General features: G+C 38.2%; 1 protein-coding gene across 3 annotated transcripts; it reads left to right on the forward strand.

Moving 5' to 3' along the window:
• Positions 1-483: 483 nt before the first annotated feature.
• WARS1 (tryptophanyl-tRNA synthetase 1) lies at positions 484-26,227 on the forward strand. 3 transcript variants are annotated; one of them, XM_086463590.1, is made up of 11 exons: positions 484-534; positions 3,729-3,945; positions 5,046-5,253; positions 12,641-12,749; positions 13,692-13,811; positions 14,419-14,601; positions 15,934-16,034; positions 17,252-17,364; positions 18,467-18,640; positions 21,659-21,799; positions 23,593-26,227. In XM_086463590.1, exons 2-11 carry the CDS (start codon positions 3,832-3,834, stop codon positions 23,749-23,751), a joined length of 1,422 nt encoding a protein of 473 aa, XP_086319716.1. In that variant the 5' UTR covers positions 484-534; positions 3,729-3,831; the 3' UTR covers positions 23,752-26,227. The 3 variants fall into 3 exon arrangements, with proteins under 3 accessions (XP_086319716.1, XP_086319715.1, XP_086319717.1); XM_086463589.1 differs by lacking the exon at positions 484-534 and having other exon boundaries at positions 3,705-3,945; XM_086463591.1 differs by lacking the exons at positions 484-534; positions 3,729-3,945 and adding an exon at positions 4,190-4,210.
• Positions 26,228-27,133: the final 906 nt, after the last annotated feature.

The raw sequence follows: 27,133 nt of genomic DNA on the forward strand, positions 1-27,133 counted from the left end.
AGACCTATGGTCCATATTACTAAATTCCTGGCTTGAATTCCACCACCAAATTTAGGTAGCAGTCAATATATTTTGCATTCTGTAATCATAATATCATCATCCCTTTTTGCAGTGACTAGACTACTTTTGTTGCTTCTTAATGAAAATGCACCTTCATTTGGGATTCTTTGCTCAGCTTAAATGCATAATATTCCAGACTTTTAAAAGAGTCTTTGTCTGTTTTACCATTCTCCAGTATGTGTGCTCAGTCTCAGCTGTGACATTGCAGCCTTTCTGAATGGAGGCAATCTATCAGTAAGAATCTATGTTCAAGAATTATATTAAAACACCAAGTCACAATCTGTTCTACACCAAAGAATATTTCCTGTTTACCTCTTTCTGTTTTGTGAGTTTGAAGCCATGTCCCTAGAGAAAGGGTCTGTGATAATCTTCATCAACGTTTTTAGTATGAATTTACTCTATGTACTTTCTCTTCCAGTTAAATATCCTGTGCCTATGAAAAAGAGGAAAACACTAGTATCCAAATAAAAGAATGTAAGTAAATTGTAGGAATAAATCAGAGAATTGTTTTATATGCTTCAAATTACCTCTTTAAAATAACACTGTCAAACTGCAGATAATCAAGGTTGAAGGGATCGAGATTAGGTTAAAAACTTATGTATTACTGATAATACATCAGTCAGTCTTATTTTAGTCAATTATGTAATCTAAGTATGCCTGGAAAAGAAAAGACTGAGAGGGGACCTTATCAATGCTTATCAGTATCTAAAGGGCAGGTGTCAAGAGGACAGGGCCAGGCTCTTCTCAGTGGTGCCCAATGACAGGACAAGGGGCAACGGGCACAAACTGGAGCACAGGAAGTTCCACCTCAACATGAGGAAAAACTTCTTTACTCTGGGGGTGACAGAACACTGTAACAGGCTGCCCAGGGAGACTGTGGAGTCTCCTTCCCTGGAGATACTCAAACAAAACCTACCTGGATGCTGTCCTGTGCAACCTGCTGTAGGTGAACCTGTTTTAGCAGGGGGGTTGGACTAGATGATCTCCAGAGGTCCCTTCTGACCCCTACCGTTCTGTGATTCTCCACTTCTGTGGTCAGTGTTAATAGACTAAGTGAATTAAATTAGCAAATGGATGTGTACACTTCTCTGCCTTCTCAGGGTATTCAACTGAAGCTGAAATCTGGGAATATTGCAGCTGTCTGACAAACAAAGCCTTAATGATAGGTGTGTTTTGGTAACCAGCAGGCTACCGAATCAACCCTAAGTTTTCTAGGCACTTGAAGGCTTTTTACAGGGCAGTTTAAATATATACTGTGTAAATATAACCAAGGTTGTGATTAGGCTGATTATTTTGTAGAAGGAAGTCTTTGAAGTACTGCAGGACAGCTAATGCAACAATTTTATGGTTTTGTTTCTTCTTTTTTAATTCTGGGAAAATGGAGCCGAATGAATGTGTATTTTTATTCATTTTAGGATTCACTTCAGCTACGTATGTGTCTTGTAAACTCAATCTATTCGTGCTCCATGCATAGCAATGGATCACTAATATGCTAGGGAGTCTGTCCAGAAAGACATGATCCTTTGTGAGTCAGTAGCGCTTTACATGGGCACAGAGTTCCTCCTTCACGGGCATTGACACAGCATGACAGAGAATGCTTAGGGTGAATGCTGTGTGTGAACGTTGTGTTTCCAACACACCACTGTTTGCAACTCGGTATGAAAGTCATTTCCTCTTTTAACTTGCATTGTGTTTGTCACTATCGCATTTGGATACATGTAAAATAAGCATCAGTTTATGAATTAAGATGATACAACTTTTCTATACAATAGCGGGGGTGATTGCATATATCAACCACATCAGATTGTGGGGCTGCAGTTCACAACCCTGGCCAAGTAGCAATGATAGTTTTCTTGGGAAATTTACTTTTCCCTCAGTTCATTTTTATCACTAGGATCTGCACTGTTTTCTCATTTTAACAGCCTCAGGTTTTATGAAAGACTTTTGTATTTCTCTGTATGTTTCTCTGTGTACCTTGTTATTGTGGTATGTTCGTCTCAAATGGATTCATTTGAGATAGTTGCAGTTTCACTTACAATGTTGCCTTTCTGACAGATGGTGTCCTCCTTACCCATTTTGAACACTTAATTTCTTCTCTGTAAATATTGCAAGCTAACTATAACCAGAACCATAATGGTTTTCAAACTCCCTTCCCGTATCAAGTTAATGGGTGTTTATCCTTAGTTCTCAATATTTAAACAACATCAGGCTTGAATTTTTACCAAAAAAATTGTTTAGAGCATATGTACTTTTAAAGAACTCATCCTTTTATACAGAGAGCTGCTAGGCTTGAATAATTTTTGAAAATAATGATTCTTAAAATAAGGAGTTCTGCCTTTGCAGTTGAAATGAGTTTTCACTTGTGGCAGGTTGATAACAGATTCACTGGATTTCTTAGACATAAGTAAAACTCTAGTTTTAGATCAGATATTATCTGAAGACAATTTATCAGGTAATTTTAGAAAAATTAGATTAAGAAATTGCTGGGATACCATGAATTGCTGTGCCACCTTTATGGGAGGCATGTGTAGTAAAGTATGAGTTAATTCAAGGCAGTCCATGTTACAGGAGTTTCCTGTCTTGGAAATTGGTAAGAGGTGTTGGATGTATTCATTAAAATTAAGTACAGCAAAGCTTATTGGTAGCATTTCAGGTTATAACTGATGGGACAAAGATCAAGGTATTTCTGATGTAGAGTGAAAATTAATTTTAATGCATTTAGTAACAGAAACTGTATGCTTACTTAACATTTTAACAGCATTCTATAACTTTCTGTACTTTCCGTGTTAGTGTACTGTAAACTATGTAGTTGTAGTTTTCCAAAGTCTTGGTTGCTGTTAATTAATAGACTGCTAAGAAACGTTCAGGTGATGTTATCCTTAATATTCACAACATTATAGATGTTAGCCCAGGAGAAAAGCCTGTTTGTGGAAGCATGGGCACACTCTGTGATCAAGGTATATGTTGGACGCAAGAGAACAGCTGTGCTATTATTCTTGGCCTCCTCATCATCTTAAGCCATCTTCTAGGGTCCTTTTTCCAACGTACTGCTGAGAAACAAATAGTTCCTTAAATTTACAGGCTATTGTATACCCAAGGATTGATTTGTTCTTTAGGAAGCAGTATTTCTTACTGATCATCGGTGTGTTTCATAACCTCTGGAGGTAAGCAGTGAAGAAGGTGACTAACCTTTTCTCTTGTATATCTTTCCTTGGGCTGAAGTACTGTATTACATATATTAGGACAAAATTCTGTATGCTAGCTAGAAAAATCTCACTGTCATTCAGAATTTGATGGGCTATCAAGTAGTGCAAAAACAGTAACTCATCAGGAATCAGATAACCTCAACCAAGGTTCTGAGATGTTCTGAATTGTACGTATATTTAATTACTTTTACTTTTGTCAGGAGTTTGACTTTGCAAAGGTGTTCTAGTGTTAAATACATAGAGAAACAACATTAAGAGTGATCTCTAAATTTATTTGGTACTCTTGTCAGCCTCAGTCCATTCCTGTATGAAACTGAAGCTCATTGTGTTGTCTCCACATTTATCAATCTGATATGAATAGAATTAGGTATGGGGTCAGTATAGGTTTTATATTCTTATTCTGCTCGTCTGATCTTCAAGATACACATGAAAGAATCAAACACACTCTTTTTTGCCCTACAGTTCTCCTTGTTACTGCTGCTGTTTTGCATCTACAAGCCGAAGAACTGGAAGACATTAAATTTAGTTGAATTGTAAATAAACTGATCTTTCGCAGTCTGGCAAAATGGCTGACAGTCCGAACTGTGATTTGAAATCTCTGAGTCCGCTTCAGCTGTTTGAAAGAGTAACTGAACAAGGAGAGAAAGTCAGAGCACTGAAAGCAGGAAAAGCACCAAAGGTATTGCCATTTCATGTTTTGAACCCATCCTTTTTCAAATTAGACCTATCTTTAAAAGCACTGAAGAATATGATTGTTCTGAGATCTATTTTGTATTGCAGTAAGAAAAAAACCTTGCTAAGAAATATTTGTCCATTTTGTGAACTGTGGACATACCTGGAGCAAGGTAGTCACTAGCAAGAGTATAAAGTTTTTACTCCTGAAGTAAGACCAGAGTCATAGGCTTAGACGTCTGCTTCAGCCATGCTATGTGACAAGATCGAAGGTATTCGGTTTTCAAGTAAAATTTATATCACTTGCATTCTTCCCTGGTTTTAGATGCTTCATTGAAATATTTTTTCTCCATACATTATTGTACACATTAGCAAATATGTCTTCCTATTACTGTACTGACAGTCCCTGATTAATCTCCCTTAAGTGATTTAGTAATTTACCATTAATTTCAAGTTTCCTATTCTGTCATAGCTATGTTGGCAAAGTGAGCTCAGTTTTAATATGGGCTGTCTTAGTGTATTGCTTGTGGGAGTAAGCCTTGAAAACTGGGAGTTGAATAAAGTGTTGATGTATTTATTGCTTACGTGAGATGTTACAATAGCTTTGTATTAAAAAAAGTCATAACCATGAAAGTCGTGAAGAACTTTTTGTTGTAGTTTGTCTTTAAGTCTGTAAAAGAATTGTAATAAATAAATTATTTTAAGGTGAGCCACTGAAAGCAGTGTAAATTATACAATAATTTATATTATATTTATATATCTTAGAAATTGGTGTTTAAAATGTTAAGCTAGTTATACCTCTGAAAAGTAGGCAAGCATTTCTTTTTTCCCCCTCGGGCAGAAATTGAAAAGTGAGACAGAGGTGCTTTAAATATCTTGGCAATGATGATGCTTTAAGTTCTGCCAATTAGGAAACGGTTACCTGCTATTTGCTTTTCTTTTATTTTTTGGCAGTGATGCTGCAAACATATAAATAAAGGCTTAGAGATTTTTGAATAATGCAATTCAAGTCAAAGCATGGATGCAGGATTTTGAAAAGTTAGGACATTAATCTAATTGTCTGTCTTAAGTATGTTAAGTCAAACAGTTTTTTTTTCCTTTATTCAGGATGAAATTGATGCAGCAGTGAGGATGCTATTATCATTAAAACTGTCATATAAAACAACAACAGGACAAGATTATCAGGCAGGCTTGCCTCCAAGAGATCTTCTACTAATAAACAATGGTACAGCTAAAGAAGAGGACGAGGATTTTGTGGACCCCTGGACTGTGCAGACATCAAATGCAAAAGGCGTGGATTATGACAAACTCATAGGTATAACTCTTTCTTCAATGCTACTAAGGAATTTATGTAAAGTGATCCTAATGACCACAAAACCAGCAAGGGATCATAACAAATCCTGATCAAAGCCATCATAGGTAACATTTCATTTCTGTCTAATCTTAGCATTTGCATGTCTAAAGAATTTGTTGTAGGAGTTGAAAATGTCCCAGGCAGGGATTTCATGTGCAAGACTTAAATACTCTGCAAAGAACTCTTTAGTTTAAAATAAAATTTTTACTCGCAGTTTGTTTTTTGGCATAAGGACTGTTATTAGAAGTTATGTAATGAAGACACTGTGACTGAGTATCTTCAACTTCAGTGTCTGATGCATAACAGCTGGCGCCTAGAGCATTCTGGCCAGGCTGTAGGATTCTTCCTAGCATCTCTCCACATCTGCCTTGACTTCCAAATTAGGGAGGGCAGCGATGAACCAATACTAATGCAGAATAAGTGTAATGATTTCTTCAGAAGACACACTATGAAGCAGCCAAGTGCTGGCTGGGATGAAGAAGATGAAGCTCGTTCAAAAAAAACACGCGATGTAATGGAAAACAGTTTAGACAGGAGTGTTAAAAAAGTTGCAAAGTTTTGTCAGGGGTTTAGTTAATTTCCTTATCTGTTTTACAGTCCACTATTTTAATAGCTTGTTTGAGTCTAGCATAGAAACAAGTGAGAGAACTATTCATTAATTTTTACTATTTTTGCTTTCTTTTTTTTTCATTACTGTCAATCTTCAGTTCATATTTAGTACCTCAGTTGTACATTGCTGGTGTCTGCTTAGTAGCTTGTTTCTCACAATAGAGCATATACCCTTCTGTGGCTGTAACCATGTCTTTGCTTTTGGGAGCTCAGTTGCTAGTGTCAGCATTCTTTTAACTCTGTGTGATGTTATTTTAAGATAATATCAGATGTGTGTGTGTATTGGCTTAGTCTGCAGAAGGTAATAGGAGAAGGAAGAAGTTGGAAAGGGAGAAGTGTGTGAAGAAAAATATACGTTGATGGGGGAGAAGGAAAAAAGATAATCATTAGAATCTAGAAGCGGATGACATCTCTCATCATCCTGTTGCTTCTGTAGGAGCTATGGAGCAGGTTTTTTTTGGGGGTGTTTCTAAGTCCTATAGAAAAGTGGGAAGAGTAGAATACTTGTGCTGGCACAGTCTCAAGGTCTCTCTGAGAACGACTAGCATGACTTCATTTGACTAGCATGACTAACATTTGTATTAAAGTCATGTTTTGTGTTTGCCTGACAGCAGTGCCCTTTTTTCCAGTAACTTTTTGTGTATGTATGACCTTTTGACCTACCTAGAGTGGTGAGTTAGCCTGGTTTTAGTTATTTACACTACTAGCAGATTGGGGAGTTTGGTGGATGAGTCATTTGGCTTGTTCTAAGTGATGTGTTGGAAATTTTTCAGTGAAGAATGCTAGCCTAGCCACTTCAAGAAGTGAAACAGTAACTGCTTGTTATTGATAAACTTCCTGCTCTTCCTTCTCCTTTTAAAAATTATAATAAAATTATTGTCCAAGAACTTGACATCTGATAGCTCCTACCATAAAGGAAATTCTTGTGTCACCTATAATCTGTTCATTTTCTAGTGGTGCCAGAGAAAATTGCCAGTGTGCTTGTGTTTACTCGAACACAGAAGAAATGAAAGTGCTAAAAGTACTGTGTGATTGAAAGGGATATTCTCAAATGGTTGTCCTAGACGTGCGCTTAAGTGTATGACTGCGCAACAAAACAGCCTGAGGATATTCTGGGAAGAAACGTTCTGTTAGCTAAGTACTAGACATGAATATCCCCAGAATTTTTGTTTGTTTGTTTGAGCATGAGGAAAAAACTTCGTATGCTAACAATGCTGATAACTCAGTGGGCCGAATATTGCAAGAGAAACAAAATGGTTGAAGTTGGTGGGGATTTTTGCAGATCATCTAGTCAACCCCCCTCCTCAAAGCAAAGTCAACTAGAGCAGGTTGCTCAGGAACTTGTCCAGTAGGATTTTTCTTATCTCCAGGGATGGAGATCCTATGACCTTTCTGGGTAACCTGTTCCAATACTTGACTATGTGAACAATATGAAGGGGTATTGTATGTTTAAGTGGAATTTCCTTTATTTCAAATTGTGCCCATTGCCTCTGGTGCCATCTTCTTCACTCCCCTCCATCTCCCTGATCACATATTTATACACATTGATGAGATCCCCCCAAGCTCAGCAATCCCAGCTCTCTCAACCTCTCACGTGACAGATGCCCTAAGTCCTTCATCTTCATGGCCCTTTGCAGATTCGCTTTAGTATGTCCATGTCCTCCTTATGCTGGAACCCAGAACTGGACCCATGCTCCAGATGTCTCATCAGTGCTGAGTAGAAGGGAAGGATTGCCTCCCTTGATGTTCTGGCAGTGCTGTTCCTAATGCAGCCCATAAGGCCATTGGCCTTCCAATGGCACAGAAGTGCATTGCTGGCTTATGCTCAGTTCCTTGTCTATCAGGACCCTAGGACCCCAAGGTCCTTCTCTGCCAAGCTGCTTTCCAGACAGTTGGCCCCCTGCCTGTACCAGGGTATGGAGTTTTTTCTCCCCAGATTCAGGACTTTGCATTCCCTTTTGTTGAACGTGGTGAGATTCTTGTCAGCCCATTTCTCCAGCCTGCTGGAGTCTGTCTGAATGGCAACACAACCATAAGTTGTATCAGCTACCACTCCTAGTATTGTTTCATCTGCAAACTTGCTGAGGGTGTACTCTGTCCCATCATCCACATCATTAATGAAGATGTTAAACAGTATTGGCCCCAATATCAACCCCCTGGGGTACACAAATAATGTTGGGCTCCAGCTGGACTTCGTGCTGCTGGTCACAACCCTTTGAGCTTGGCAGTTTAGCCAGTTTTCGGTTCACCTTACTGTCTGCTTATCTAGTCCAGACTTCATCAGTTGTCTGTGAGAATGAGATGGGAGATGGTGTCAAAAGGCTTGCTAAAGTTGAGATAAACAATATCCATTGTTCTTGCCTAATCTACTAGGCTGGTTATATCATCATAGAAGGCTATTAAGTTGGTTTGGCATGATTTCCCATTCATAAATCCATGCTGGCTACTCCCAGTCACCTTCAAGTCTTTAATAGTGTTTGGGACTGGTTTACAGGATTATTTGCTCCGTCATATACCCAGAGGTTGAGGTGAGGCTGGCCAGCGTGTAGTTCCACAGTTCCTTCTTCTTGCCCTTCCTCAAGGTAGGAGTGATATTTGCATTCTTCCAGCTCCCAGGAACCTCACCCAGTTGCCATGACTGTTCAAAGGTTATTGAGACTGACCTGGTCAGTAAAGTTGCTGCATAACAAGTAGTAGGTTATTAGTTTTCTGTATGCAATTATAACATGGCAATGGCAAAGAGGAAAAGTGCGTAATAAATTTTCAGCAAATGCAAGTACGCTTTTGAAAAGGGCAGCTCTCAGGGCTTCTTATGTACAGTGAGTTGAAAGCTGTCTTTTTGTGAAAGCCAGAACGCTACAGATCAAAAGCATGCTAGGAATTTTTTTAAAGCTTATTAAGGAGAGAAGAGTGTGCCCTTGTCAGAAGCTCTTTAGGAAGGCAGATTCTTTGTAGATAGAGCCTAAAATGTTTTGAACATCCTCATAAGAGGGAATAGGTAGGGAAAAATTATCCAATTTTTTAACAAGAAAGATGAAGATGGGCAAAGAAAGGAAGTTGTGCAGTCTGTGAATGTTTAATAAAGCTATTTAGGCATTTCCAGTGAAGTGTTCTATATATCAGAGCGCTTTTAATAATTTTCTGTGGCAGTAAACAAATATTTCTAGAGCGGCTGGCCCCAATTAATGTGGGGCATTTTCATGTATTCTGTTTCTGTAAGATTAGCCTCTTACCAGTTGCTATTGTTCTCCTGAATGAAATGTTTTCATGTTCATTTGGTCTCTTTTTGTATTCATCCAGATTACTTTGTCATTTTGTAATGCATTTTATTTGCTAGGAAGAAATTAATTCAGTAATTAAGGTTTGCTTAGGACAAGCAGATGCAATAACACTTGGAAAACATACAGACTAAAGCAGTGTTTGCTGAATCGTGTACCAGCATTCGTCTTCATAGTGACATTTATTCTGATGGGTCAGTGGATGGGCCCAGTGCTTCCCTTGTATAATATCCTGCTTGATTCACCCGGAGTGAATGAGCAACTGTAAGGAGGAACTTGTCTTCTATTGGATAATGGTGCGGACACCAAGCTGAGTAATGCAGTTGACATGCATGAGGGATGGGATGCCATCCAGAGGGATGCGTCCAGAGGGACCTGGACAAGCTTGAGAAGTGGGCCCACGTGAACCTCATGAAGTTCAACAAGGCCAAGTGCAAGGTCCTGCACCTGGGTTGAGGCAATCCCCGATATCAATACAGGCTGGAAGATGAGGGGATTGAGAGCAGCAGCCCTATGGAGAAGGACTTGGGAGTGCTAATGGTGAAAAGCTGGACACAAGCCAGCAATGTGCACTCGCAGACCAGAAAGCCAACTATATTCTGAGCCACGTCAAAAGAAGTGTGGCCAGCAGGTCGAGGGAGGGGATGCTCCCCCTCTACTCCACTCTGGTGAGACCCCGCCTGCAATGCTGTGTCCAGCTCTGGAGTCCTCAGCACAGGAAAGACATGGACCTGTTGGAGCGGGTCCAGAGGAGGGCCACAAAAATGTTCGGGGGGCTGGAGCACCTTCCTTGGGAGGACAGGCTGAGAGGTGGGGTTGTTCAGCCTGGAGAAGAGAAGGCTCCAGGGAGACCTTACAGCGGCCTTCCAGTGCTTAAAGGGGGCCTACAGGAAAGGTGGGGAGGGACTTTTTAGCGGGGCCTGTTGCAACAGGCCAAGGGGTAATGGTTTTAAACCAAAAGAGGGTAGATTTAGACTAGATAAAAGGAAGAAATTTTTTACCCTGAGGGTGATGAAACACTGGCACAGGTTGCACAGAGAGGTGATAGATGCCTCATCCCTGGAACCATTCAAGGTGGGGCTGGACAGGGCTCTGAGCAACCTGATCTAGTTGAAGATGTCCCTGCTCACTGCAGGGGGGTTGGGCTAGATGGCCTTTAAAGATCCCTTCCAACCCAAACCATTTATAATAGTATGCCTAGTCTTCCCTCCAATTTAGTAATTCGTTCCTACTACTTCAAGTTTAATGGCTATATACAAAGCCTTGTAGTAATGCTGTGCATAACCAATAATTCTAGAAGAAAATAAAATGGGTATAGAGAGTCTGGAAGAGCAGAAATGCTTATCTCCAAGTTGATGCTCGAATCATTACCACTCTTCTTTCCTGTCAAGATTGAGTTTTTCTTTCAGTGGAGGTTCCTGATTTTTGTTTATGAAAGGCTGTTCAGTGAATAGTTCATATTAAAAAAAACGAAAAAACAGTTCACATGACAAACTTAAACACCATCCCTGTTTTCAGCCAGACTGTAGGAGGGGAAGTCGCTGTACTCAGGGCTTCTCAGCATCCTGGTGCTCCAGGGTACACGTTGGTCTGACTCTTCTATCCCATCCCTTGAGAGCACCACAGACTCAATGATTAGGATGGCCATGGGCTTAAATAGCCTTTTTTGAGATATATGCAAAGCCTTGATGGACAAAAAATAGCCTCCATGCTGTGCTTCGAGCACCTGTGCAGTAAATGGATGGAAGGCCTCTTTCCCATTTCTGGAGAAGAAATTAGTCTAGTCTAGTATAATAAGCCCAGAGTGTCTGAATATTTGGCTTTTTGAATTACACCAGTGTATTTAATATTTCTTGCTGCCCCTGCAGGTTAATTTTCTTTGTAAAATGAATTGCATAGCCAAGGCAGTACATCGGGTGACTGGCACAGGTAGAAAGCTTCTGCCTCCAGCTGGAATCAGTCTCTCTGTTGTCCAGTGGTGTAAGCTGTTACGCTGTCCAGCTAAGGATCGTTACCGTGTGCTAGGATGTAACATTAGAAGCCTACCTGCTCTGGTAGAACGTTGTAGACTTTGGAAAGACATTTCAGATAATTACGATATTCCTGCAGGAAGGCTTTTAATGTCACTTGCTTTTGGCTTAAAAAAGAAATTGAAAATTTAGAATCAGGAGCATGCATAAGGAGGGAATTCAAAGTAAACCTGATCCTATGTGGGGCGTTCAAAGACATTGTTGTGTTTTCCACAGTGCAGAAGTATAGTATTCATGTAAGTCATAGCTTGATAGCTGCATAATTAATGGTTTGAAATTAGGTTTTTTGTTTATAGTTGCCTTAGGAAACTATGCCACACGAACATATCGCTGACACTTAACTAATTTCAAAGTCAGCGATATGTTCGTGTGGAATGATTATTTCGTGTTACAGCTAGGAAGACCTGAAATGGTTCTCCCATGTGGACATACATGTTATAACCATGGAATTTGCCAGTGTAGTCTCTCTTTAATAAGACAGTTGGAATAGATGGATCTAGATATTTCATATATCTAAAATATATCTTTACATCCAGAGTCTCTGTTTTGTTCTCTTGAATACTTTGGCATTTCCAATAATAGTGCAAGTTGTTCTAATGTTGAATTGAGCAGAAGAGTAGCAAAGAGTATGTTCCTGTCTAAATTCTTTCGATTGAGTCCGAATCATGGAGCATTGACCTGCTTATTAGGGTCCAAGAATTGGGACTGGAGTATAGGAAGCTTTACTGAAGGAATAAAAGACTTCCCTAGTTCAGTTTTATTTGGAATAGGAAAAAAATACTGCTATTTCACTCTGTCAAAACATTTTTTGAATGAAATTACTACATCTGAAAATGTTGTTTTATTAATTGGCTGATTTCCTAAACCACGAAGTGATAAGTCTTACTTGATTGCCATGAAGTATATTATGCGTTACCTTTTCAAGCCTCTTGAGGGGTGCAGTGTCTGTAATCATACCCATATAAAAGACGAGTTAAGTTTGCAGAAGAGTATTTGGGGTTGGAAAGTGAAAAACCATCCGATCTGAGGGCAGAAGATTTAGACGTCAAGAGAGAAACACTCGGAACGTCACAGCCATTTTTATCCTGTGGCTTACAGAGACCAAGTTATAAATACATTTCTTTGGAATGTTTTTTGTTCTGAGTATCGGTACTCCTGCTATGAGGAGACTGCAGTTATGGATGGAGCAATACTACATGCTGTGAGTAAACTGGGCCTCCTAGCATAGAGTGAGGTGACTGCTGGGACTTCAGGGGAAAAATCGGGAAAATCTAGCCATTTTACCTGAGACTTGAAGAAGGAGGTGTCCTTTTTAATCTAGGCTGCATTGGTATGTTCTTGGTAATCCAAGATCTGGTTGTAGCTATGCTACGCTTATTCTTTTTTTTTCTTCTTTTTTTTTTTCTTTTTTTTAACATTTTATGATTATAGTTCGGTTTGGCAGCAATAAAATTGACACAGATCTGATCAATCGAATAGAAAGAGCTATTGGGCAGAAACCTCACCGCTTTCTACGTAGAGGAATCTTTTTTTCTCACAGGTAAGTTTTTCTTGGTTTAAAATTCAAAAAAGTCCTATTGGGTAGACTTTCTGTGAGCATTATTGGGAGAAACCTCTGCCTAGCAAAAGACCATGTTCTTTTATACCAAGGTAAACCAACTGTGTCAGTTGAAATTAGCAACTGCTGCAGACTACCCCAAGCAACATTTGAAACCCTCGGTTGCATCAGTTTCTGATAAGTCCTCACTAATCCCAAACTGAAGAAACGTGCACAGAATCTTTGCTTTGTACAGGTTCCAGGTTAGCAGCCAGCCAAAGGCATTGGCCTAGCAGAGGGCTCCAGGGCTCATATGGTGTCACTGCTGATTTCAACAAGGGTCCACCTGGCCTGTGAACCTGGGCATCTGTATTGTCACATAAAAAAGGCTCAGGGAATAATGCTAAGCACGAGCCTGCCAGTCATCTACAGTTTAATTGTTAGCATGCATGGGCTTTTGGCCTATGGCAGCTAGCACATTTCAAATAAGTGCCCAAGTGTGATTCAAGGCATAACCTCCACCAGAGACCATTCCAAGCAGGTTGTTTGAACCTATTTAGGAAATGATTCCCAGCTCTGTTTTACTAGGCCTTAGAAATTTTTAGCCAATTAAGTAATTTTTAAAATTGCACATTTTTTTATTTTAATTTCATTTTCCTCTGTTGGTTTTGTTTTTTATGGAGACTGAAGGAGATTACTTTTCTTAAATTAAAAAAAATGAACAAACTAAACCTTTTTATTTCTAGGGCATCTAACATACTATATTTTATAGATTTTGTATTTTTATATGTTAATAAAATAAAATATAAAAAATATAAAATATATTTTATATTTATTTTATAAATATATTTGGCTTTAAAAGCACTGAAATTTTGCATAGAAGGTTTTTGCTGTGGATGTTTCTTCCTGAACAGTTGCATCATGTTTTCACTGTTTTTTCTTTAGAGATATGGACCAAATCCTCGATGCATATGAAAATAAGAAGTCCTTTTACCTTTATACTGGCAGAGGGCCATCCTCTCAGGCAATGCATGTTGGTCATCTTATCCCATTTGTGTTCACAAAGTAAGTTATTTCTACCATTTGTATTAATCACAACATTTTTTTCAAAGGAAATGTTGAATGTGGCTTATGGAACTGCCAAAATGATACATTGCAAGGAGTTCTGTTTGTGTGAGGTGAATATTAATGAACTTAAACAATGCAGTCTTACCTTTTCACTAGAATGATCATAATCCTTGCATCACCATAGAGCCCTCTTCCTTGCACCCTTAGCCCTGTGTCACTCCTGAGAATTTTTGCTCTTTTTAAAAACGAGTTTGTGATGAGACTCGGTAACGTTACTCTATAATGCGGTGCCTGCAGCAGCAGGACAGAGACATTGGACTCAAAGAACTAAAAGTCTCTTTGAATTATGTTTCCATTGCAAATGGTGACCACTATCATATGTACAAGAAACAATAAGTGTGAGCCTTTATTCCAGGTAACTTGTCATTAGAATCTGTATAAAACATTTACTCTGTTCCCATAAACATAACTATATGTGCATGTAAAGAGAAGAGAAGCAGACCTCTTTATATACTTTTGTTTAAATGTATAAAAATACTTTAGCTGTGTGACTTACGTCTCCATATTAACTCACTTCAAGGTAAAATCTTTCTGCTTTTATTAGGTGGCTGCAAGAAGTATTTGATGTTCCCTTAGTTATACAGTTAACTGATGATGAGAAATACCTTTGGAAGGACCTGACAACTGAAAAGGCATATGAGTATGCTAGAGAAAATGCAAAAGACATCATTGCGTGTGGTTTTGACATCAATAAAACCTTTATATTTTCTGATTTAGACTATTTGGGGTAAGTATAAATTTCTTTAGGGCATCATGATGAAAAAAAGTGTATTTTCTCTCCAACTTTGACAACCAGCAATGTTTTAATAAATGTGTCTAAATTTGAAAGCTGCAAGACAAGTCTTACACCATGTAAAATAGAAACATATTAATTTTTCTTTTAACATTATATATATATATACACTATTGCCATTCTCCTGTATAACATATGAACAAATACTGGTGTATGCAATGCCTAAATTTAAATTATGATAAATATATTAAACCAGCTAAATTGTAAAAATACCTCAACCACCAAGAAACCTCCAGATTGATTTGTTTAAGATGGTATCAAAGTCCTTCAGATGTGTTTACACTTCGTCTGCATTAATGAAATGCATTTCAGCAACTTATTGTGGTCAATTAGTTTAATAATACAGCATGAAAGGTTATTATTTTAACGTTGAGTAAAGTTTAAAGAAGATTTAAGAAAAACAAACTGCTGTTGGAACTGCCTTCTCAGAAGGAAGAAGTTTTATGGCAGAGTTCAGATCTGAAGTTGTGGGCTTTGTGCTTCCATGTGGGGCAATGACCTTCCTTACTTGGATCAAACAATGTATGTTTTAGAGATGAACTGTATAATGTGCAGCCCCCAGAATGTGGAGCTTACAAAGCAGTTTTTCCTCCTTTCACTCCCCTGACTTTCCAGCCTTAGAAAAGTTGCATTAATACAGATCTGCCCTGTGGGTGAACTAGGGTGGGTCAGAACTGCAGTTTCTTTTGCTTCAGCTCTTCAGCAGAATTTTAAAAAAAGAAGTTGCTGAGCTGTTTTTCATTAGGAAATGCCACTGCTGTATTTGGTGACAGAGGAATTCCAGCCAGGGAGCTTAGCCTGTAGAAAATGAGAATTTGGAGGATTTGAGTTACTATTCCTTTGGTGAACCGCAGTGTCCTGTATGGGATACACATGGGTATACCAACCAACAGAGAAGACACGATCCATTCGGGTTACATGGGTTCACAGAGAAGCATAAGTATAAGTAAACTTCAGGCTCCATGAGACATTTTGGCACCATTCCCAAATCAAAATATTTCTGGGTTTAGACAGTTAACTGTGACAAAAAAAGCTTGCAGTGAATGTTGGGAGGAGGGAAGAATAAATTAAACTTTCAAGGCATAAAATTCTTGTTTGTAAATAATTCAATAATTCTCTAATTATCATCTCAATGGGCCACAGAAAGTCAGAAACTGTGAGGTTTAATCCTGCAGGTGTTTTTGACATTCTCGGCTTTTGGAGTGAAAGTTTCTACCTACACTTTTCTGCTCTTCTCATTTTATTTTTGCACTTTTTTTCTTGCAGGACAAGCACTGGATTCTACAAAAACATTGTCAAAGTTCAGAAGCATGTAACATTTAACCAAGTGAAAGGAATCTTTGGCTTTACAGACAGTGATTGCATTGGTAGGAAATAATATGACTTACTGGAAGTAATGCTTGCTTTGACTTTCTATGGCACTATTTAAGTAATACTTTAGCGATTAGTATCTGCCACTCATGGATAGAAAAGCAAGAAGATCTATGTTTCTAGGCTAATTCTAAAAGGGTATTACTGTGGTTTCTTCAGTATAGAAAACACTTTACAGTACATGTTCAAGCATGATATCTACCTTTTTAGCCCTAGTAACAGCAAAGTATAAGTTCCCCCCTGGGATGGGGAACTTTTTTTTTTTTTAAATAGTGATTGCAGCTATAGTCAGTTATGCCTCCTAGAAATTTCTGTGCCAAATTTATATAGAAACTTTTCCCTTCAGAAAAAGTTGTATTAATACACACATGTATATACATGTATGAAAAAAGTTGAGTGCTCAAAAGTCTAATTAACAAGGTGCTGAGTAACTCTGTCTTCCATTTACTTCGCTGTGATTGCAGGTTTCTATCACGTTGGCCAAAAAAAAAAAAATTATTCTGTGTCAAAGATGGCATTAAAACCTTGGTGTTCCTGAACACTAACATCATTCTTTGACCAGTAATTGGGCCGGTGACAGCTTTTCAGCCTTCACTGTAACCAAGGAACAGGTTCCTACTTGTTTTAACAGTGCTCTAATAAAAGTTGGTATTATGATAATGACTTCAGTACACATTTGGAAAAATCTGCTATTTGCTTTCTGTTCTGAGAGGATTTTGATAAGGGAAGCAGGTTGGTCACCCTGTGATTAAGCAATGTATAAAAAGAAAGCTAGATACATCTGAGATGCTTCATGAGCATAGCATGCATATAGCAAATATTCTGAGATCTTAGAGGGGAACTTGCTGGTAAGTCGCTCTATAGTCATTGTCTTACAAGTAGAGAAAAATGAGCAACAATATCAATTGTGTTTCTGGGAAGGGTAGATAGTTCAATGATGAAGAGAGTATGCACTGATGAACCTGTTCTGAAACCTCTGTGATCGCAGCCTGCCTTTTCTCATTAGTTTCTGTGTTTGTTGAAGGTTTGTTGACACCATAGAAGGTAAAAATGAAACAGTTTCCTCAGATAAGGTAACACTGCTTGATAAAGATAGATGTTGGTCTTCAGCAGACTGAATGATTCACTTGTGCATTTTACATATTTCAAAAAGTTGTCTATTTATCTTTGCTTGTGTTGGCTGCTTAACTTTTCCAAACGTATTGTTTTCTAGGAAAGATAAGCTTTCCTGCTATTCAAGCTGCTCCATCCTTCAGTTCATCATTTCCACAGATCTTCAATGGCAAGGAGAACATTCAGTGTCTTATCCCATGTGCTATTGATCAGGTGAGAAAATCATATTACTTTAATTTCATTTTCATGGATTTGGATTTCTGTAATGTACCATTCAAGCTTCATGGTAGTATATCAAAACATCTGTAAAACATTCCTGCAAGCACCTTTCTCAGGCAGAAGCTGGAAGAGATAAAAGGATGTTGTGCTATGTCCTGACAAAGATGAAGGCTTAACTCAACAGTCATGTGTTCACGCATTACTCATTCTTGCAAGTCTTGGATCTGTCTTGTTCTCAACTCAGTTCACAGTGAGCTGACATCTGTGAAAGCAAAGACAGTAAAATCTATGCGAAAGTATAGTGACATGGAGTAGGAAGAAACTTTGGGCCATCTCCATGGTAACTTGGACAAGATGTAGTGAGCGCAACTTGCAGCGCGAGAGATTTGCGTTGAACCATAGGGAAAAGCCTTCTATCAGTAAGAATAAAGAAGCATTGAAATAGTTTGCCAGAAAGGCTGCAGAACCTTAACAATTCAGATCTATGTAAAGAGGATGGAAGTATGTTGGCTACAAGTGACAGTGGTAGCATTGTTACTTTGAATAAGTATTGTTTCTAGGAATCGAATTCTGCACTGTCCGAATCTTTGGCTATTTTAGTCACAAGGACAGTGACTAAAGAAGATGATGTAATTACATTCGTCAGCCACAATATTATGTAGTAGTATTATTGCAGCTAGTTTGATCAGGTCATCAGCACAACACTGCCACCTTGATCATTGATTTAGTTCAGTCTGTGTGCTGGTTGTTAAACGCTTTGGGAAGAAGCTTGCATCTTAGTCTGCATCCATCTTCAGGCATACTAAACATAGTTTTCACAATTATTTGAATTCATGTCAATCTCTGTAAATATGCCTATTAATTGAGGGAATCAGAGTGTACAGCAAAACTATGGAAAATGGAAAAAAGGGATTTTGTTTGTTTGTTCTTCTGGATGAACTGGATTGGAAGTAGGTTCTGGAATATTTCATGGTTTGAGGGGTTTTTTTGTTGTTTTTTTGAGACCACCTGTTAAGGCATGAACGAATCAGCACTAATCAGCTTTTAAATTATGTTTTTCAACTTTATTCTGTGCTTTTATTGATGATTGTTCTAGGATCCTTATTTTAGAATGACCCGGGATGTAGCACCTAGAATTGGACAGCCTAAACCAGCCTTACTGCACTCAGTCTTCTTCCCAGCCCTGCAAGGAGCACAGACAAAAATGAGTGCTAGTGACCCAAACTCCTCCATCTTCCTTACTGATACACCCAAACAAATCAAGACAAAGGTAAGGACCTGCAAAACCTGAGTGTGCAAAGCTTTATAACAAAAAGCAGTGACGGTCTCACAGTTACGACAACGGTTTTTTGATGTGTTCTTTGAACACATCTGAATCCTTTTACCCCTACATTTCATGGCAAAACATCTTCAGGAATTGACCGAGTTATGCGAGTCTAGCTAGACTGTCAGATACATTCTTTTGCCTTGCCAACTAGCCTAATAGTACAAACGTCATCTAGAATAACATACAAAACCTCATGTTTGTTTATCTGATATCTGCAGAGCAGTGGGGTAAGAATATGAGCTCTGGAGGCTCACGCTCTAAAAATAAATATTATGTTGCCATAGTTTTGAAATCTGACAGTCCATGGTGTAAATCAAATAAACAGCTCTTTGTCTTGACTGCCTCTCCATGCTGGGAGCACCAAGCATTGCACAGTGTCAGTTACAACACAGGTCAGACTTTTCATGCTGCTTGGGGATCTGCTGCTGCCACACACTCCTCCCTCCAATTCACAAATAAATTTTATGTTGAATTTCTTGTAAGTTTTAGAAGGGGTGTTTTCTTCTGTTTTAAGTATATTCCTAGTGCCTTTTCGAGCTCAAAGGAAAACCTCTCTTATCCAGTGCCAGATGATTTAGTTTGGCAGAAGTTCACCTGTGTTGCAGTATTTTTTAAAAAATTAATAAAAATCAGTCTTTGGAAAAAGATTTATAGGCATGATAACCAGACATGAAATAACTATCTGTCTAAACAAGAAAAAAGATGTATATGTTGTTTCTGCTGGGTAGACTTGATTAATTCTCTTATGGTTGACAAACCCATGAATAGACCAGATTCTTCTACGGCCATCTCATAATGATTCATTATCTTACGTAGAAACTGATTAAACAGTACTGTTTTGAAGAATTGGAATTCTTCATGTGTTTGGATTATAACAATTCAGATTTATTTGCACAGTTACAGGATTACTTTTTAAAAAAGCTAGAGTTTCAGAATAGAGGATGCATGATTAGTGGCAATGTTGGTAATATTTTTCCATTTTTTTCCTGGCAACTAGCTAGTAATCTGTGAAGAGATCCAAGATGCCTTATGTCCGGTTAATAAGTCCTATTTCTGCAATCTTTAAAGTAGCTGGAAAAATAACAAAATAATTCTAGCTACTTGGAATGTCAAAGCTATAAAGAAAAAATTCTGAACATAATGTAAAATATTGAATAATAGAGGACAAACTGAGATTTATTTCAGCTTCTGAAGCCCATCAGAAACAAGTCTTTATGGAAATAGAGCTTGAATGAAAGACCAAATATTGTTATGGCAAATAAATAAAAAAATAGAGTAGGAAAGGTGACTTCTGGTGATGGATGAAGGTTAACCAGAGAGTGCCACTACTGCGCAGAAAAAATTACTGCTTACAGCACTTTTCAGATTACACTGCTAAGTAATGAGGTTCAAAACTTACAGGTAATAGAAGATGAAAAATTACTAGATATTGTGAAAGACTGAGATGCTTCTGGGAAATCCAAGGAGATGAATGGCAACATTATAATAAACTATTCTTATTTCACCTATCAGCACCAAATTACAGCTCAATTTGTTTGTTTTCCTAGAAAGTGTTATTTAGATTCAAAGTCTGTACTAATTCAGGGCAAAGATGATTGCATTACTATAGATAGATCATTGAAACCCTCAGTCAACAAGTAGGTGCCACAATATGTAAAAATTGAACTTGAGATTAATATGTGAAGCATTTTGAAACAATAATGTGCCTTCACTTGGCATATTGTATGTGGTCCCTCTCGCCTTAGTAAGAAAACAAACTGTAGAGATGAGGGACACAGGAAAAAATTTCATAGAAAGACTTTCAAAATCTAGTAAGGAGAGAGGTGAGGGCAAGTGCAAAACAATATATAAAAACTTAGTTTTACAGATACCGAGACAGCTATTTGGGCTGTCCTACAATGTGAGAATAGATGTATTGTGACAGATGGCAGTTTATTTTCTTAAGATATTCATCAGTGAATCTTTTTTGTATGTAATTTGTTGCCACAAGACATCAACTATAACATGATGGTTAGAAAGATTAAAAAAAGCACTAGACAGTCATACAGATAGTGAGAATGTTCAGAAATTGTAAATACGTAACAATTCCTAGATACCAGAACTAAAAAAATCTACTTCATATGCACGTGTGTCTCTTGGCTGGTTGATGATATCTGAAAAGATACAAGAGCCAAATGAAAGCTCAGCTTATGGTTGAGAAATATGAAATACTTTTTTTCCTCTTCCTAGCAATTTGTTTTCTTTAAATTTGTAGGAAGATTAGCATCTTCTGAGAATTCTAAACATGCATAAATTTTTAAAATAGGCCAGTGGCTTCTGAATTTACTGGGAATGGGATTAGCAGGTCAGTCTATTCACCAGTGCAGTTCATCTGCCCGTACGAAGCTATGCTTAAAAAGAAGGGGGGAGAGTCAGCAATAACTCCATTTTTAGACTGAACAATTGGGCATTTGTCTAACTTTAGCCATTCTAGCCAGCTTTTTGTAATCTTAACTTTTCTTTCTCTTATTTTCCTTTTCCCTGAAAACGGAGGAGACTAAGTTCTCTTTAGGATTTCTTCAAATTTGTCAATGCCTTCTTCATCTCTTTCAAAATTAATTTCTTGATTATTTTTTCTTACATGAAGTACATTTCCTGTGAGCACAAATTCTGTCCAACAGACAACAGCTTCAGGAGAGGAGACTTAAAATTTTTTTGACTGAATCTTGGATAGTTTTTGCTTCGTTTTTGTTCTGATTATGCAGTCTGAGTGGTATGTGAATAGCCAGTTTTCCCTGCTGCATTCTAATGACCTCCTTTTGCCTCACTGCTTCAGTCCTGAGGCTCTCCGTTAACTTGCCCTGCTCACTCTTCAGCTAGTCCTTAATATAGAAATTAGAGTATTGTGACACACCGCCGTTTACAATATAGTAATCACGAATTTAGTAGAAGTTATACCATAACATCATTATGTTGTTTCAGATTAACAAGCATGCCTTCTCGGGAGGCAGAGATACTATTGAAGAGCACAGGAAGTACGGAGGTAACTGTGATGTTGACGTGTCTTTTATGTACCTAACTTTCTTCCTTGAAGATGATGACAGGCTTGAACAACTGAAGCAGGTAAGTAGCCAAGGTGAAGATAATATTATTCATTCCTTATTATGAGGGCAAAGCTGTAACTAAGTCCTCAACAACGCTGTAACTAATTCCTCCTATGAACCTTCTCCAGGAAGGTAATTGTGGTGTTGTTCTTGCGCTCTCCATCCCTTGCAAGTTTGAGTATTAAGTTTGCAATGTTCTTGTTTCTCACAGGCCAATCTCTCTTTTAAAAAAAAAAAAAAAAAAAAGTCCCTAGTATTTTCATAATGATCTCCAACATTCTGTAGGACAATATCTCCCTTACCTTTGAAATGAGGCCACCTTGGGATTAGTGGGGTGTTTTTTGTATAATACACTCTGTCTGTTCTTTATGGGCAAGGTACCTAAATACTCTGCAGAACTACAAAAGCTCATGTCTAAAGCTTGATGGTTTTCTGGGTTTTTTCATTGTCACAAAAAATGTAATAGCTATGAGGAATTGATTCACTGATCCCAAGCGAAAACTGCTTCATACAAGTTGCATTTTCCTTAAACCTGTCTGGCAGACTTCTGTCCCCGGGGGTGGTAGCAAGACATGTCACTTGCTTCAGCTACACGATTGTCATCAAGACTAGGCAGTATGTGCTCTCTGGAAGGCAGCATCTGCAGTTGATAGTACCATGTCACATCAGTTTATCAGCTTTCTTCTGCTAGGAACAGCTGCAAGGTCAGGAGCTATAGTTTGTTTTCCAGCCCTCTACTCTTTCCCACACAAGAGCAGGGTTGGATAGCTACTAATCCCCTTGCAAACTGTTGTAAATTCCTTATGGAAATCTGGAGCACATACAACATATTGAGCAGTTTTCCATTAGTCTCCAAACACTGCAACAGTACCAGCATAACTCTGATACAGAGCTCAAATCCTAAACTGCAGCCAGCAGCTTGCTGCAATGCTACCTCAGAACCACAATGCTTATAGCGGCATTAGTGGTCCTGTTTCAATTATGGTGCCAGAGGGCAAAGCTTTCAGAAGTGGATACTCAGAGAAAGTATTATCGGTGTTTTTATAACAAAAAACCAAACAGAACAAAAAAACCTGCCCCAAAAAACCCACCACTGAAATTACAATTCAGTTCATTCTTGTTAACATATTGTGCTGTTGCTGAGTGAGCATCAGCAACAGTTGCACCTTGAATTGGTATTGCAAATTACTTGATGACGAGGGGAGTCAAGATTATCGTGTTTATTGCCATTTCAAGTCATAGTTGGATGGCCCCAGCCATGATTTCAGCTGTCAGCCTGTGCTTCTAGCTAAAGCATGTTCAGTATCGGAGCAATTGAACAGCTTAACAACTGCGAGTGTGACTACTAGCGTGAGCATAGATTCTGAGTGTCTTTGCTATTAAAAAGGATACTTTAATCACATCTAATCTCTTACCCAAATGCAATGAGAGAAAAATAAGAGAATTTGTACCTCTTACTGCAGAAAACAGCTTAGGGTGACTGTTTATTTGAACTGGGATTCTGGGGACAAAAATACGCAGTTTCCTGCAAGTAATTACAGGATTTCCCAGTTAAATTCTTGTGATTGTCACTTATTTGGTCCATATAACGTGTGACATATGAAATCACCCAGCTGCCTTAATCTTTTATAAGGCAACGAGCAATTTTGCAAGTTACATTTTCAGAGTGATACCACATGACCTCCTAAGGCATGTGTGCTTATTTTTAAGATATCCAAGTCTGTATTTGCTAGGGCCAAGCTTTTAAGAAAATACTTGTCATTGAGTTTTTCCATATAGCACCATATTTAGCAATCAACACTTTCTTGACAGGCATACACAAGCGGGGAATTGCTCACAGGGGAGCTGAAGAAGGTTCTTATTGAAACATTGCAGCCCTTGGTAGCAGCTCATCAAGAGAGACGGAAGCAGGTCACAGATGAAATGGTGAAGCAATTCATGACTCCACGGAAGCTAGCTTTTGAATTTTGAAGAAATGCTTCTGTAACTTACCACTTGAAAAAACAAAACTGAGTAATTGTTGTCTTCTGTTACATGTCATTACTCCCTAGTTATGCACAGCCTGCAATCAGTGCTTTATAAATTCTGCTTTTAATGAGTTAATTATGATGAACGTCAGAGTACAGGAAAAGTTTAAAATAGGACCTGTATCCTTGTATAGGACTTTAAAATCAGAATATACGAGACAGAATTGCCCCAATCTTGCAGAAAAGCATGTCTGTCAGCACAGCACTGTATTTTATTGTATTTCATGTTGAAAATATAAATAAAACTTTCATTTTGACGGTAAAGCCTAACTTGTAAATTGTTTTAGGTATGTTGGTACAAAGTCATATCTCAAACTAAGAACTAGTAGCTCCATTTTCTTGGTTTCCTAGACTGCACGTCCTTTTCAGCTACCGCAAACGTGCTGCACGCACAAAGACAGTGAGCATTACAAAGTCGATTACACAGTGACTTAGGCCTGGGATCAATACAGAAAGGAAGGAGATTTGTGGGTTGAACACAGGAGAAAGAATATCAAGCTGGTTTTGCTATCGTCTTCCTCTTTGACCTGGGGCAAGTCACAGAAATCTCACTGTACTTTTGTTTCTCCAGCCATTTAATTGGTCGGTCTGCCTCTGGAGGGAGGAGGTTATCACAATGTTATAAGGTTCCTTCATATTCTCAGGTGGAAGATAGCGTAGAAATGTGAATTTTAGTTTCCACTTATAAAAAACACCATATGTTATATCATGCTGTGAAAATTAAATCGCTGCTGGACACAGGGATACTTCTAGTACTGTCTGTTCTCTTTTACTGCACCAGTCATTTAAACTAGGGGTACTTATTTTAAGATGTATTCCAGTGAGAAAGTATACTTTGTTAAAGTACCTCAGGTAAGATGTAATTATCTCCTTTCTTAAAAAGAACTTCAGTGTCTTTGCTATGATTTATGAAAGAAAAATTCAAGTTATTAGCTAATTTGTTTTAATTTGTACAATGCCGAGTGCAAACTGTTAGATATTTCTTGTATTTATGTAGAATAGAAAGTTCTAGCCCAAACATAGTCTTATCTACATCAAATAAAAATACCTTTGATAACACAGGTGGGTATTGATGTGTGGTATTTACAAATCATTTAAAAATACAAGGAAGGCACTTGGATGAGGTGTGAAAGGTTTAAACTTTACCAGGTTCTGTAGTTTGGGGCCTAGTGGACATAAATCGACTGTAGCATTCTTTAAATTTTTTTTTTTAAAAAGTACACTTTTAATTTGACTGTAAACCTCTGAAGTCAGCTGATTACATTTGAGTTGAGGGAGAAGTTTCAAGGGTGAGACTTCTCACTGACTTCCGTAGACCTTGGATCAGAGAATGTGCTGGGCTAGTTGTGCTGCCTGAAGCTGGTGCTGCTGCCTTCCCACCAGTACATGTCCTCTCCAGCAGTGACCTTGCATTTCTGGGATGGAATGCCTGTGCTCTACGCTGTACGTGAAGTACCCCTGTTAGTTTATGTTTGTGCAAAGAACCAGGGAAAGACTGAAATGCAGGACGAGTTTAGTCCTATTGCATGTGTTTCAAACTCGTGCTGAAATTAGCAAAGCTTAGCTTTTGTCTTTTTCTTTCCAGTTTACATAAGCTGGCATTGCTAATCTAATGCCATTGAATTTAAGGTATTAAAGTAAATGTTTACTAGTGACTGTCCCTCTATAACCCACAGACAACCGTCAGTGCTAACAAGTGTTTAACAACCAGTAGAAAAGCCTTTTATTGTTTGGTTGGGTTTTTTCCCAGTTTTTAAAGTGGTGGAGCAATTCTTGGGAAAGAAAAATAGCTTCTTAAATCTAGTTGTAAATAAACTGATTCTTGGTTACGGTAGACTTGAATGATGACCTTCCTGTTCTGCAGTCCGCTCTTTGTCATCTTTAAGCTATACATAAAAGATAAGACTTAAATTGACTTTTAGAGGGCTTTTACCAACTCATAATGCAAATGTCTTCTTTAAAATATTATATGCAGATCTATCCTGCAAGATTTATTTCATTTATTCAGGAAAGAGAAATATGCTGTAGGAGAAACAGTAATGTGTTCTATTCTAACTAAGCATATAGATTAATTTTATAACACAGCAATTAAAATCTGTTTTGAAAGTTCTAGAAAGGAAATCGATAGCAAAATTATTTAGTATTTGTTTACTCAGCAAGGGCCTTACTCAAGTACTCTGACGAATTCTTGCAAACATGCTTCTGAAATTACAGTTTCTCAGGGGAGTCTTGGCAAATTCCTGAACCTGTTGTAATTACAGTTCATGACCCAGTGGTATTTAAAAGTAAAGACAAGGCAGTCTTCAAATGTGAGAAGTGTCTAAGAATGTTATTAGGCAATGTTCATTATGTTTTCCTCAATTTGCTCGTATTTTGTTCATCTCGCTGTAATAAAAATGCAGATAAAAGTCTGTATCAAACTTCTTTGATTTAACTCTTTTTTTTTTTCTCTCTTTTTTTTTTTTTTTTTTTTAAGGGCTTACTCTGTGTTTGACCTCTCTTCCTACCCTTTTAGGTGTTGACTTAGTCATCTGATGGAGCTGGTCCTTGTTCGGATGTCCAGGGCCTTTCAAGTAGTGAAGCAGGCTGCCTTATAACCCCCTCTATACAGTTCCACCAGGCAGATTTCAGATTGCTCCCAGAGCAAGCTAATAAGGGTTAGTTGCCCAAAGATTAACTCCTTGCAAGTGAGGCTGGATGTTGCATTTCCCTGTGTACAGTAGCCAGCTCAGAAATAGGGGAAGGTCAATGTGGCCCGTTTACGATGATGCCTCAGTAGGTTTGGTGTAAAGGCTGGTACTTAAGTAGAAACATGATACTCTGCAATTGCTGTTGTCTGAAAAGCACAAATTCTGAACCGCTTCACATGGCTCTTCCACAGTCACCAAGAAGCATGCTGAAACCTGCTTGGGTGTTCATAGGCACTGTCAGAGAAAACAGGAATCATCAGCAACATGAAAATATGAAGCAGAATGTGCCTTGTAAAGAAAATTTTCTTTTTTTCAAGGCCAGCAACTTTGTCACTGAAAGAAATCATCTATACAGCAAGCTGCAGTCCCTATAAAAATGTAAACCCATTAACAACACAGCAAATGTGGTGTCTTCATTCTGTTAGCTGGCCTTCAGCTAGCTAATTTATCAGAATAAATAGTTCTGTGATTATCAGAGTAGCTGAAGGTCAAGGTAATATAAAGAAAACAGAAAATAAGTCAAGTTCTGAAATCCAGAAGCCAAACATCCAGCATGGTGTGTATGTAGTGGAGTACATAATATGTACAATGTGTCATGTCATTAAATAAAAATTGGTTCCTGTTTATGTGCCTGTG

This window comes from Leptosomus discolor, chromosome 3 (assembly GCF_034619465.1).
Source record: "Leptosomus discolor isolate bLepDis1 chromosome 3, bLepDis1.hap2, whole genome shotgun sequence".
NCBI classification, from domain to species: domain Eukaryota; kingdom Metazoa; phylum Chordata; class Aves; order Leptosomiformes; family Leptosomidae; genus Leptosomus; species Leptosomus discolor.